Below are 14797 nucleotides of genomic sequence, written 5' to 3'. Positions count from 1 at the left end.
CTGTTCTGTCTGGGCTAGCTTCAAACTGCTGTCCTTTAGCTTTCAACTTCCCAAGTAGGTATGATTATAGGTGTGAACTATTGGCACTTGGTTCTATGTTTTTCTTTTCTTTTTTTTTTTTTTTTTTGCCAGTCCTGGGCTTTAGCTCAGGGTCTGAGCACTGTCTGTGGACTTTCTCAAGGTTAGAGCTCTACCACTTGAGCCTCGGCACCACTTCCAGCTTTTTTCTATGCATGTGGTGCCAAGGAATCAACCCCAGGTCTTGGTGCATGCTAGGCAAGCACTCTACCACTAGGCCAAACTCCCGGCCCCTTTCTTTTCTTTTCTTGTGGGTCATGGGACTTGAACTTGGGCCTGGGCACTGTCCCTGAGCTCTTCAGCTCAAGGCTACCACCCTGAGCTACAACTCTGTTTTCCTTTTTCTGGTGATTAATTGGAGATAAGAGTTTCATGTTCTTTAGTGCTCAAGCTGGCTTTGAACTGAGATCCTCAGATCTCAGCCTTCTGCGTAGCTAGGATTACAGGCGAGAGCCACCCCACCTGGCTATATGTTTTTTGTTATTTTATTTACTTCTAAGTTCCTCATGTAACTCACTAATTTATTTCTGTGTTTAATTTTCCTTAAATTAAGTACCTAATTTCTTGAGATCTTATTTCCTAAAGAATGTCTGTTTTATTCCTGATGAAATAGTTTGTTATAGGCTGGGCATGGTAGCTCACGCCTGTCTGTAATCCTAGCTACTCAGGAGGCTGAGATCTGAGGATCATGGTTCAAAACGAGCCCAGGCACTAAAGTATGGGAGACTTTTATCTTCAATTAACTGTCAGAAAATGGGAAGTGGCTCAAGGGGTAGGATGGTAGCCTTGAGCTGAAGAGCTCAGGTACAAGGCCCAGGCCCACAGTTGAAGTCCTATAACTGACACAAGAAAAAGAAAAAAGAAATATTTTACAAGTTTAAAATATTATGATCATACTTGTCAGACTTTTTCCTTTGTTTTCTGACTACCATTACTGATTTGAACTCATGACTACACATTTGATCTTCTTGAATAGCTAGGATTATAGACATGTGCCACCAGCACCTGGCTGCTCTTTTTTTTTTTTTTTTTTTTTTTGCCTGTCCTGGGCTTGAGCTTAGGGCCTAAGCACTGTCCTTGGATTTTCTCAAGGCTAGAGCTCTACCACTTGTGCCACAGCACCACTTCGGGCTTTTTTCTATGTATGTGGTATTAAGGAATCAAATTTAGGTCTTTGTGTATGCTAGACAAGCACTCTACCACTAGGCCAAACTCCTGGCCCCCCGGCTGCTCTTTATTTGTTGAAATGGTAAAGAATATGCTGGGTTTTGTTTTTTGTTTTCTTGGGTCTGGGGCTTGAACTCTGGGCCTCAGCGCTGTCTTTGAGCTTTTCAGCTCAAAGCCACCGCCCTACACCTGGAGCCACAGCCCCACTTCCCTTTTCTAGTGATTAATTGGAGATAAGAGTTTCAGGGCCTTTGGTGCCTGAGCTGGCCTTGAACCTTGATCCTCAGATCTCAGCCTACTGAGTAGCTAGGATTATAGGCGTGAGCCACTGCACCGGCTAACTATGCTATTTTTTGAGTCAAGTCCTGGAGCTTGAGACTCAGCACCTGGTTGCTGTCCCTGAGCTCTTTCCCTCAAGGCTAGTACTCTACCATTTTGTATCATTAGCTCCACTTCCTTTTTTGGGGTAGCTAATTGGACTTCCCTACCTGGGCTAACTTTGTGTTATGATCCTCAGATCTCAGCCTCCTGAGTACCTAGGATTACAGATGTGAGCTACCAGTTCCTGCCATAACTATGCTTTTTTTTTTTTTTTAATTTTCTTTGATGCTATTTAAAATTAGTTTTTTGATTTTTTTTTTTTCTTTTTGTTTGGGAAAGAAGTTCTTTCTTTGTATCCCAAGATGACCCTGAACTCATGATCATCCTGCCTCAGACTTCCCAGTGCTAAAATTACTGGTGTATATCATCATGCCTAATTATATGCCAGTTCTTTTCATTGTGGGCAGCTATATAGTTAGATGTAAGTTTACTTGGAATATTTTTATATTAAAATTCTTTTATTTTTTTTTTAATAGGTCTTAAACGAAGCTAAAAAACCAATGGTGGTTTTAGGCAGTTCTGCACTCCAGAGAAATGATGGAGCAGCTATTTTTGCCACTGTTTCTACCATTGCACAGAAGATTCGAGTGACTAGTGGTGTTAGTGCTGATTGGAAAGTTATGAATATTCTTCATAGGTTTGTTAATTGTTTTATATACTAAAATTTCAAGTAACTTTTTCTTTCCTTCCTTTTTTTTTTTTTCTTTCTTTTGTTTTGTTTTGTTTTTTGGTTGGTTGTAGGGCTTGAACTCCAGGATTGGGGGCTGTCCCTGAGTTCTTCAGCTCAAGGCTAGCACTCTACCACTTGAGCTGCAGTACCACTTCTGGTTTTCTGGTGGTTAATTTGGGATAAGAGTCTCACAGACTTTCATGCCTAGGCTGGCTTTGAACTGTGATCCTCAGATCTCAGGCTCTTGAGTAGCTAGGATTACAGGCGTGAGCCACTGGCACCCAACCTCAAATAATTTTCTATATACTTGTTCTTGTTCACTGACACTCAGATAAATAGCATTTCTGTATTCAATATAATTCATTAAAGGAGTGGTACATGATTTAGATCTCAGTAATAGGGAGGTAAATGCAGAAGTATAGATATTTCAAGGCTCTGCTTGGGCTACAAAGTGAGGTCAAGCCAGCTTGAGGATTGGTAATGTAGGTGGGAATGAGCTACATAAGTAGCCTAAGGGCTTCTCAGTGGTAGAGCTGTTGTATATTCTGTACTGGTATGCCTAGGCCTTGTTTTTTATCCCTATACTACACAATGAAGAAAGCAAAAGTAATTCACTAAATGTCTTATAATTAAGGACTTAAATAATTTTACAATTTATATAAAAGTGATTTCTCCTGGTAGTATAACAATGTTTAATTCTTTGAAAAGTGGACTTTGTTGTTGTTTAAAATAAAGGGTATCTTGCTCTGTAGTCCAGGCTAATCATGAACGTACTATACCTAGCTCTGTTTCTCTCTATTCGGTTCTACCAAATATTTTTATGGCTTTCCAATGTTGTTTTTCCATGTTATTGTTTTACTAGTACTGGGGCTTGAACTTAAGACCTTTTGCTCTTGCTTTTTTCCAAATGACTGTTGCTCTGTCATGTGGGCCATACCTCTACTTCTGGCTTGTTGCTGATTAATTGAAGATAAAATTCTTGAAGATTTGTCTACCAGAGATGACTCTGAACCTCTATTCTCACATCTCCTAGGTAGCTAGGATTATATGAGTGAGTCACTGGCTTCTAGCTCTAATGTATTTTCATATATCTCAGGGCTGCTTTTTTCTTCATCCCTATAGTTGTTTATAAATATATTATATAAAATAATGGGGGATGTTCATTTTTGGGTTTTTTTGCCCATTTGGGGGCTTGATTTCAGGGCCTGAGCACTGTTCTTGGGCTTTCTTCAAGGCTAGTGCTCTACCACTTGATCCACAACAACACTTCTGGCTTTTTCTATGTATGTGGTACCAAGGAGTCAAACCCTTTGTGCATGCTAGGCAAGCACTCTACCACTAGGCCAAATTCCCAGCCTGTCTTTTTTTTTGGGGGGAGGGGGGGTTGGTTGTGGGACTTGAACTCTGGGCCTGGTCTTCATGTATGCTGAGCATTCAGTCTACCACTAGGCCAAACTCCTGGTCCAGCATTTCATTTTTTTTCCCCTAGAATTTTTTTAATGTAATGATCTTGTGATAAGAAATTCTGCACACATTCAAAACAGAGCTTTGACACACACGTGATTAAAAATCATTCACCGTGCTGATTGTTCAGGGTAATGACAGAAATCACATGTGAGCTCAGGTAAAATTTCAACATAAAAGGAAGTTTTTTGTTTTTTTATTAAAGAATTTATTAACATTGATTTATACATCATATTTTAAATGTCATATTTAATAAACAAGTATTCAAGAAGGGAATCTCTATACAATCGCATTTCATTTTTTTCAAATTGACAGTACAGTAGCATTCTAAAAGTCTGTAACTGCTTAACAGGGTTGCCAGCCAGGTAGCTGCTTTAGACCTGGGCTATAAACCTGGAGTAGAAGCAATTCGAAAGCACCCTCCCAAAATGCTGTTTCTGCTGGGAGCAGATGGAGGTTGTATCACACGACAGGACTTACCAAGAGATTGCTTCATTGTTTATCAAGGTAAATAGCACCTGTGACACCAAAACAGAAAAGAGAGTGTGCGTGTTTGTGTGTGTTTATGGAGTAATATACTGTTTCAAAAAAACTTTGGCAATACATTTGATGGACTCAATGTTTTTTGCATTGGAGGTTTGCCTCCCCCAGCCAATTTTTGAAGCCAATTCATAGGTATTATCGTAATGTCATAGTTGACATTACTAAGAATTAATTACCTAATGCTACTTAATAACTAAATATTAGAAAATTAGAGGCGATCCAAATGTTCACAGGAGTAGTTATATTATGTCTTATACACTTATAATCCTGAGGATTGTAAATTTAATGCTAATAAAACACCTATATCAAATAAAGAAAAAAACACTAGGGTTGGGAATGCAGCTTAGTGTTAGCATACTTGCCTTGCATGCATGAAGCCCTGGGTTTGATTCCTCAGTACCACATAAACAGAAAAGGCTGGATGTGGTGCTGTGGCTGAAGTGGTAGAGTGCTTGCTTTGAGCAAAAGAAGCTCAGAGACAGTGCTCGGGCCCTAAGTTCAAGCCCCAGGACTGGCAAAACAAAACAGTCAACTTTTCAAAGAATGTTTACATTGTTACATTATTAAAAGAAATCACTTTTATACAAGCCATGTGAAATTATTTAAGTCCTTCATTACAGGTCATTTAGTGAATTAATCTTTCGTTGTTGTGTAGGGAGCATATTAGACAACTTTTCTACCACTGAGCTGCATTCCCTGTCCTTGTTTTATTGGGCAAAGTCTCACTATGTGGCTCAGACTGGCTTAACTTATTTTGTAGCCCAAATGGGATTTGAAATATCCATCCTTTTGCTTTCACTTCTCCAGTGCTGGCATCTAAGTCATGCACTTACATTTAATATAGAAATGTGGGCAGGGTACTGGTGGCTCATGTGTATAATTTTAGCTACTCTGGAGACTGAAATCAGTGGTTTGTGGTTTGAAGCCAGCTCAGTCAGGGAAGTCTGAGTATCTTATCTCCAGTTAACTAGCAAAAGGCTAATAGTAGAACTGTGGCTCAGGTAGTAAAGCACTAGCCTTGAGCAAAAAAAGCTCAGGGACAGTGTCTAGGCCCTGAGTTCAGGCCTCAGTACCAGCAGAAAAAAAGGAAATGTGTGGCTTTGAGATTTGGTCCATTTTCTTGAGTTCCATTCATTATAAATGTAATGGATATTTGGATTGTTTAGTCATAAATACTATGAAGATAACAGTGTTGCATAAACTTCTGTAATTATACATGGAAACATATATGTATATATATATATAATTATTCTTATTTATTTTTTGGTCAGTCATGGGTTTTGAACTCTGGGCCTGGGTACTGTCTCTGAGCTCTTCATCTCAAGATTAGCACTCTTTACCACTTGAGCCACAGTACCACTTCTGGTGGTTAGGGCTTAACCTCAGGCCTTATTGAGCTTTTTCTTAAATCTTTTTGATCATGGGGCTTGAACTTGGCCTGGGTGGTGTCCCTGAGCTCTTCAGTTCAAGGCTACCACCCTAACCCTACCCCACTTCCCATTTTCTAGAGGTTAATTGGAGATAAGAGTCTCAGGTCCTTTTGTTTCCTGGGCTGGCTTTGAACCTTGTCCTCAGATCTCAGCCTCCTGAGTAGCTAGGATTACAAGCCTGAGCCACTGTGTCTGGCTCTGTTGAGCTTTTTTGTTTAAGGCTAGTACTCTGCTACTTGAGCAACATCCACTTCTGGCTTTTAGGTGGTTAACTGAAGATAAGAATCTCATGAACGGGTCCGGGAGTTTGGCCTAGTGGTTAAAGTGCTTGCCTAGCATGCATGAAGACCCAGCTTCGATTCCTCGGTACCACATACATAGAAAAAAGCCGGAAGTGGTGCTGAGGCTCAAGTGGTAGAGCTCTAGCCTTGAGAAAGTCCAAGGACAGTGCTCAGGCCCTGAGCTCAAGCCCAGGACTGGCAAAAAAAAAAAAAAAAAGAATCTCATGAACTTTTCTGCTTAGGCTGGCTTTGAGCCATGATTCTCAGTTCTTAGCCTCCTGAATAGCTAGGATTTACAGGGTACTGGTTCTCTTTTAAGTAACCTTTCCTTTCATTGATTCTATAAAAATATTAGGATGATGGTATTTTTAGAATATTGTTCTATATTTTTTTCCTTTGGACTATTATTACTGACAGATTCATATATATATATATATATATACATATATATATATATCTTTGTGTGTGTGTGTGTGTGTGTGTGTGTGTGTGTGTGTGTGTGTGTGTGTGTGTATGGATCATGGGGCTTGAACTCTGCCTGAGCGCTGTCCCTGAGCTCTTTAGCTCAAGGCTACATGTCCTACTCCTGGGCTTGGGCACTATCCCTGTGCTCTTCAGCTCAAGGCTACCATCCTACCTTTGAGCCAAGCCCCACTACCCATTTTCTGGAGGTTAATTGGAGATAAGGTTCTCAGGTCCTTTTGTGTCCAGGCTGGCTTTGAACCTGGATCCTTAGATCTCAGCCTCCTGAGTAACTAGGATTACAGGTGTGAGCCACAGTGCCCTGGCTTCAGATTCCTATCTTACATACATCCAGTAACTGGTGCGTCTGAGCATTACCACTTTGTAAGTACTATTCCTCTTATATGCCTGATATATCTGTTTTGTCCTAGACATGTGTGAAGTACATATTTCTGTGTTTACACAAAATAGGAAGATACATACTAAATAGCTTAACATGGTTGATAATGAGAACTATAAATACTTAACTAGTACTGTATTGTTTTAATTTTAAAAATAATTTTCTCATTATAAAAGTAGAAGGTAAGGGCTGGGGGGCATGTATATAGCTCAATGGTAGACTGATTGCATAGGTTACATGAAGCTGTGAATTTCTTTTCCATTGGAATTTTAAGTTTTATCTTACAGTAATCCATTTACTTGGGGAAATAAAGGTTTGTTTGATTTGAGATACCGTATTACTGTGCAGTTGGTATGACCTTAAATTGAAGAGCTTCCTTCCTCAAATTCCCAAGTGCTTTGATTACAGATATCTACTATATACCTGGCTTATTATTATTTTTTTAGTAAAATACAATGTATCATTTTCTTTCTTTTTGTAGGACATCATGGTGATGTTGGAGCTCCCATAGCTGATGTTATTTTCCCAGGAGCTGCTTATACAGAGAAGTCTGCTACCTATGTTAATACTGAGGGCAGAGCTCAGCAGACTAAAGTAGCAGTGACACCACCTGGCTTAGCTAGAGAAGACTGGAAAATCCTAAGAGCTCTCTCTGAGGTATTGTTTTTGAGACATTTCTGTGTTAGTTAAGGAATATTGGCCCATATTACCTTATTAAAAATTCATAAACTGAGCCAGATGTTAGTGGCTCACAGCTATGATCCTAGCTACTTAGACGGCTGCGATCTGGGGATCATGGTTCCAAGCCAGTCCAGGAAGGAAAGTCCATGAGATTCCTATCTCCAGTTAACTACCAGAAAACCGGAAGTGGCATTATATCTCAAAATGGTAGAGCACTAGTCTTAAGGAAAAAGAGCTCAAGGACAGCATTCAGGCCTTAAGTTTAAGCTCCATGACTGACAGATAAACTGCTATGTTGTAAGGCAACTCCATTGAACAACAACTTAAAGATAATAAAATAACATTCTAGGGGCCACCGATGAGCCACCAGTACCTGGCAAGCATGTATGTACGTATGTATGATTATATGTTTGTTGGTACAAGGGATTGGATACAATGCTAGCTCTGCTCTGACATTTTGTTAATTATAATAAGGCTTGCACTCAGTCTCTGGGCACTGTCCCTGAACTTGTTTGCTCAAGACTAGCACCCTACCACTTGAACCACAACTACATTCCTGGAGGTGGGGGTTGTGGTGTTTAATTGGAGAATAGAGTCTCATAAACTTTGCTGCCCAGGCTGACTTTGAACAATAATCCTCAGATACTAGGCACTAGTGGCTCATACCTGCAATCCTAGCTACTCAGGAGACTGAGATCTGAAGATCACAGTTCAAAGCCAGCTGAGGCACAAAACTATGTGAAACTCTTTATCTCCAATTACCCACCAGAAAACCAGAAGTGGCTTTGTGGGGCCAGGAATTTGGCCTAGTGGTAGAGTGCTTGCCTAGCATGCATGAAGACCCAGGCTCAATTCCTTGATACTACATACATAGAAAAAGCCAGAAGCAGTACAGTGGCTTAAGAGGTAGAGCTCTACCCTTGAAAGAGCCCAAGGACAGTGCTCACGCCCTGAGTTCAAGCCCTGGGACTGGAGGAGAAAAAAAAGTGACTCTCTGGCTCAAGTGGTAGAGTGATAGCCTTGAGCTGAAGAGCTCAGGGACATAGCGTCCAGGCCCATTGTTCAAGCCCCATGATCTGACAAAAATATATAAATAAATAATTAAATAAAACCCTTAAATCTCAGACTTCTCAGTTCCTAGGATTATAAGTATGAGCCATTGATGTCTGGCTTGTTTATTTACTTTTTGTCAGTACTGGGACATGAAATCAAACCCTCACTTTTGCTCAGTCTTCTGACTTGTAACTGACATTCTACTACTTTAGTCACACTTCTAGTTTAGCTTTTGAAGATGGAGTTGCAGTGGCTTTTTTGCTTGGGCTGAGTCATCTAGGACTCAGCTTCCAGAGAAGGTTATTATAGGCATGAACCATTACCACTCAGCTCAGCTTTTTTTTTTTTTTTTTTTTTTTTTTTCCGGCCCTGGGGCTTGAATGCAGGGACTGAGCACTATCCTTGAACTTTCTCAAGTCTAATGCTCTACCACGTAAGCCAGAGCACCACTTCCAGCTTCTTCTGTGTATGTGGTACAGAGGACTCAAACCCAGGGCTTCATGCATGCCAGGCAACATCTACTAGGCCTCTCTAACATTTTTTAGTAGTAAAGCTTCGTGTCATTTTTGTGGATCTGCTCTGTTACAGGTTGCTGGTATGACTCTTCCATATGATACTCTGGATCAAGTGAGGAACCGATTGGAAGAGGTCTCTCCAAATCTTGTTAGATATGATGATGTTGAAGGAGCTAATTACTTTCAGCAAGCAAATGAGCTCTCCAAGGTAAAACTTGTTTATGTGCAGTTCTCATAATGATATGTCTACCAGTGTAATAGTACTAGTTTTCACTGTTACTACTGATCTCTTATGTTTGTTTTGCAGCTAGTGAACCAGCAACTTCTTGATGATCCCCTGGTTCCACCTCAGCTAACTATAAAAGACTTCTACATGACAGGTAACTATCAATATGACTGCTAAATATGAAATATGTGAAGGAATTGAAGAATGTCATTTAGCATTAAAATTATTTGGTTGGTAGTCCTTACTAGGTGGTTGTTGTTGTTGTTTTCTTGTTTTGTTTGTTTTGTGGGGGTGGGAGTCATGGGGCTTAAGCACTGGGCCTGGGCGCTCAAGGCTACTGCCCTACTCCTGAGCCATAGCCCTACTTCCTGTTTTCTAGTGATTAATTGGAGATGTGAGTCTCATGTTCTTCAGTACCTGGGCTGGCTTTGAACCTTGATCCTCAGATCTAAGCCTCCTGAGTAGCTAGGATTACAGGTGTAAGCCACCTTGCCTGGCTTGTTTTTTGTTTTTTAAATCTGATCCTGAGGTTGAACTTGAGGCCTGGGTGCTGTTCCTAAGCATTTTTGCTTTTAAGCCACAGCTCCGTTTCTAGCTCCTTGGTGGTTAATTGAAGAGTCTTATGGACTTCTCTCAAGTGACTTTAAACCTTGACCTTCAGATCTTAGGCTACTGAGTAGCTAGGGGTATAGGCTTGAGCCACCAGCACCTGGCATCTACTACTTAAATCTGAAAATTTTTAAGCATCAGAATTAATATAATATTATAATCTGATTGTACTTTTTTTTGTTGTTTTTTCTCTTTTTTTCCAAGACTGAGGATTGAACCAAGAGCCTTGCATATTCTTGGCATAGGCTCTACCACTTAGTTACATTCCAGGACTGGAATGTACATTCCAGTAACCAAATTTTGAAGTCCAGAAAGTGTTTTTAGATTTAAGATTTTACTACTGCAAATAAGATTACTGTTTATGTAGCGGTTTCGGGAGGTTTTGTTTTGTTTTGTTTTGTTTTTGCCAGTTCTGGGGACTGAACTCAGGGCCTGAGCACTGTCCTTGGGCTTTCCTCAAGGTTAGTGCTCTACCACTTGAGCCACAGCACCAGTTCTGACTTTCTCTATGTATGTGATACTGAGGAATCAAACCCGGGTCTTTGTGCATGCTAGGCAAGCATTCTGCTACTAGGCCAAACTCCCAGCCCCTAGGGAAAATTTTTGAATGGTAAACAGCAGCATAGATTTTTTTTTTCCCTGAGAATTGTAACTAGAAAAGTGAAATCTTAACTGGGTGCTGGTAGCTCATACCTATAATCCTAGTTGCTTAGGTGGCTAAGGTCTGAGGATCACAGTTCAAAGCTATCCTGTGAAGGAAAGTTTCTTATCTCTAACTACCGGAAAGCCAGTAGTGACACTGTGGCTCAAAGTGGTAGAATGTTAGCCTTCAGTAAAAAAGCTCAGACACAGTCCCCAGGCCTTGTTCAGCCCCCACAGCCAACAAGAAAATAAAAAAAAAAAAAGTAAAATCTTTAAATGTGGGCTAGTGCCTCTGACATATATTATTAGGACAAATATTTTTAGGATATACTAAAGTTTCTTTTCTGCAGATTTCAAAATAGTTGTTAAAATATTTAAAATAGTGGGCTGGGAATGTGGCTTAGTGGTAGAGTGCTTGCTTAGCATGCATGAAGCCCTGGATTCGATTTCTCAGTAGTGAATAAGCAGAAAAAACCAGAAGGGGCACTGTGGATCAGGTGATAAAGTGCTAGCCTTGAGCAGATGAGCTCAAGGACAATGCCTATACTCTGAGTTCAAGCCCTAGGACTGGCCTTCCACCCCCCCACACACAAAAAAAAATAAAATAAAATAAAATTAAGTTAAAATAATGATGTAGTTTTCAGGATAATTTTCTATCTGAGAGCAAATAGCAGGGCTGGGCATGTTGATACATGTCTGCTACTAGGGAGGTAGAGCTCAGAAGGACTCTGTACTTATTACCTAATGTATGTAAAGGTAATCCTGCTATATATCACCTATAAAACAACAACAAAGTAAATTAGGAAGAAAAAAAAGCTTTTTTTTCATCTTTCAGAGATATTACGATAGATACACATACATACTTTTGGGGGGGAGGAGGATGGGGTCATTTGTGGGCCTGGGCACTGTCCCTGAACTCTTCAGCTCAAGGCTATGGCCCTGTGCTTTGAGCCAGAAGCCTATCCCTTGAGCCACAGTGCCACTTCTGATTTTCTAGAGGTTATTGGAGATAAGAGTCTCATGGTCTTTAGTGCCCAGGCTGGCTTTGAACCATGATCCTCATCTCAGCCTCCTAAGTAGCTAGGATTATAGGCATGAGCCACTATGCCTGGCCTTTTTTGGGGGGGAGGGGCTGAGTACTGTCCCTGATCTTCATTTGCTCATATTTAGTACTCTGCCACTTGAGCCACAGCACCACTTCTGGCTTTTTCTATTTATGTGGTACTGAGGAATTGAACCCAGGGTTTCATGCATGCTAGGCAAGGACTCTACCACTAAGCCACATCCCCAGCCTTTTTTTTTTTTTTTTTTTTTTTTTTTTAGTGTCAGTACTGGGACTTGAATTCTGGGCCTCAGTTTCATTAACTTTTCTGATATCAAAGCTGGTATTCTGTCACTTGAGCCACACCTTCACTTCTGACATTTTATTGGTTAATTAGACATGAGTGTCTCAGAGTTGTCTGCCTGTGATAGCTTCGAACTTTGATCCTCTCTACTCAGTCTCCTGAGTAGCTAGGATTACAGGCCTTGAGCCACTTGTACCCAGCCATATTATTTTTTATTTACTTCTATGGTAGAATTATTCATTAAAGTTAGGGCTTTTAAGGTATCTCTGTTAAGATATAACTCATACCCTTTAAATTTTACCCATAAAATGTGCCTAAACTTTGTAAACTTTTCCTCAGTAATGGTATGATGACGCTTTTTTTTTTTCTGGTTGTGAGGCTTGAACTTGGGCACTAGGCACTGTCCCTGAGCTTTTTTGTTCAAGGCTAATAGTTCTCTTCTGCTTAAACCATTGCTTCCAGTTTAATGGGATATAAGTCTTTCAAGCCAGGCCCAGTGGCTCCCGTTTGTAATCCTACCTACTCAGGAGGCTGAGATCTGAGGATCAAGGTTCAAAGCCAGCCCAGGCACAAAAGGACCTGAGACTCTTATCTTCAATTAACTCTAGAAAACAGGGAATTGGAGCTTGGCTCAAGGGTAGGGCAGTAGCCTTGAGCTGAAGAGCTCAGGGACAGTGCCCAGGCCAAGTTCAATCCCCATCACTCACACACACACACACACACACACACACACACACGCCTCTCAGCTGACTTTGAACTATAAGTCTATGATCTCAACCTCCTCAGTACCTAGGATTATAGGCATGAGCACCAGTGTCCAGCTTTCCTTCTTTTTTTTCATATATTTTTATTGTAATTAATAGAAGGGTTACATTCTATTCACCAGATAGAGGGTGCATTATTTCACATACATTGATACCCTTTCTCATGAGCTTTCCTTCATTTTAATGACACACACACAGTACCAGTCCTGGGATGTATTGTTCCTGAGCATTTTTCTCTATGCTAAAACTGCCACTTGAACCATAGCTCCACTTCAGGCTTTCTAGTAGTTGTAGATAAGGATCTCATGGACAGGGCTGGGAGTTTGGCCTAGTGGTAGAGTGCTTGCCTGGCATGCATGAAGACCTGGGTTCGATTCCTCGGTACCACATATGTAGAAAAAGCCAAAAGTGGTGCTGTGGCTCAAATGGTAGAATTCTAGCTTTGAGAAAGCCCAAGGACAGTGCTCAGGCCCTGAGTTCAAGCCCAGGACTGGCAAAAAAAAGAATCTCATGGACAGCTGGGAGTGTATCTAGTGGTAAAGTGCTTGCCTAGCATTCATGAAGACCCACATTCGATTCTTCGGTACCACATACATAGAAAAAGCCAGAAGTGGTGCTGTGGCTCAAGTGGTAGAGTGGGCCTTGAGGAAGTCCAAGAACAATGCCTGTACCCTAAGTTCAAGCCCCAGGACTGGAAGAAAATAAATAAATAAACTTTCTGTCCAGACTGTTTTGAACTGTAATTCTTAGGTCTCAACTTCCCAAGTAGCTAGAATTACAAGTGTGAATCACCAGCACATGGCATTTCTCTGTGTGTGTGTGTGTGTTTGTGTGTGTGTGTGTGTGTGTGTGTGTGTACATATATATGTGTATATATATATTTATAAATATGTTTTTGCAGTTATAAAGTTGTATGTTGTCTAGCTGTTAAATGATTCATTATTGCTAGATATAAGTACTAAAAGTATTTAGCAAATATGGAACTTACCTTTAGAATTGGTTGATTACTTATTTTTTAATTGTCAGGATATTGTATACAGGGGATACAGTTACATTTGTCAGGTAGTAGATGAATTACTTTTCGAACATTGATACCCCTTCCCATGTTTTTGTCCCTGTTTCCCTCTCCTTCCCCTCTCCCTGTTAATTACTTACAGTTGCATAGAATCTTAAAGACCTTTTTTGAGTAAGTGCAAAATTAGTTTTATTGTGTGTTTTTTTAAAAAAATATTTATTAAAAATAAACATTCTCTTAATTATCTTTCAGATTCAATTAGCAGAGCATCACAGACAATGGCCAAGTGTGTCAAAGCTGTCACAGAGGGCGCCCAGGCAGTAGAGGAACCATCCATATGCTGAAAGTTCTACTAAGAACCCAGCTTTGCCACAAATGCTACATGGACAATTACATTGGAGTAATCTCTTATAAACCTATCTCTTAAAAGATCTAAATGACGTAATACTTGAGGTTATGCCCTGCTTATTTGAAACGGATATTGCAGTTACCAACAAACTTATCAGCTTCAGATTTGTATATTATGTGTAAATGTTTGATAAAACTATATGTAGCAGCTGGAATTGTAGGCCAATTCATTGGTAGATTTGACTAGCGTGCATGAGGCCCTGAGGTTAATTCCCAGCTCTGAAAAAACTATACCTTTACTCTTTCATGTAAAAGTGGCTTTGTGTTAAATACAAAGAAAACCTTAAAATGTCAGTTGTTTTGTTTAATTTTCATATCATTTAAGCTTGTAAAATGAATGAGATAAAGAAATCTTCCATGTTTGAGGACATACCATAATATGGTAGAGGTAGAGTAAGTGCCTGATATAAGGCCCCTGCACTGCAGAAAAAGAAAGACAGAAACCTTTCTGTAAATCTCACATTCATATTTTTCCTTTTTTTTGGGGGGGGGGGTCGGTGGTGCCGGTCATAGGACTTGAACTCTGGGCCTGGATGCTGTCCCTGAACTCTTCAGCCTACCCCTTGAGCCACATAGCCATTTCTGGTTTTCTGATGGTTAATTGGAGATAAAAGTCCCATGGACTTTAGTGCCCGGGCTGGCTTTGAACCTCCATCCTCAGA

At 40.3% G+C, this 14797-nt stretch overlaps 1 protein-coding gene across 1 annotated transcript in view; it reads left to right on the top strand.

Moving 5' to 3' along the window:
• The window catches only part of Ndufs1 (NADH:ubiquinone oxidoreductase core subunit S1), a 35829-nt gene extending 21400 nt beyond the window's left edge, over nt 1-14429 (top strand). The window contains exons 14-19 of the mRNA XM_090354676.1: nt 2103-2263; nt 4113-4267; nt 7358-7533; nt 9199-9333; nt 9433-9505; nt 13980-14429. Of these exons, the coding sequence (XP_090210802.1) occupies nt 2103-2263; nt 4113-4267; nt 7358-7533; nt 9199-9333; nt 9433-9505; nt 13980-14071 (792 nt within the window). The 3' untranslated portion in view covers nt 14072-14429. The remainder of the gene's footprint in view (nt 1-2102; nt 2264-4112; nt 4268-7357; nt 7534-9198; nt 9334-9432; nt 9506-13979) is intronic.
• Nucleotides 14430-14797: the final 368 nt, after the last annotated feature.

This window comes from Megascapheus bottae, chromosome 21, assembly GCF_031878675.1.
Source record: "Megascapheus bottae isolate mThoBot1 chromosome 21, mThoBot2.hap1, whole genome shotgun sequence".
Classification (NCBI taxonomy): Eukaryota; Metazoa; Chordata; class Mammalia; order Rodentia; family Geomyidae; genus Megascapheus; species Megascapheus bottae.
This window is presented reverse-complemented; position numbering and strand designations above follow the sequence as displayed.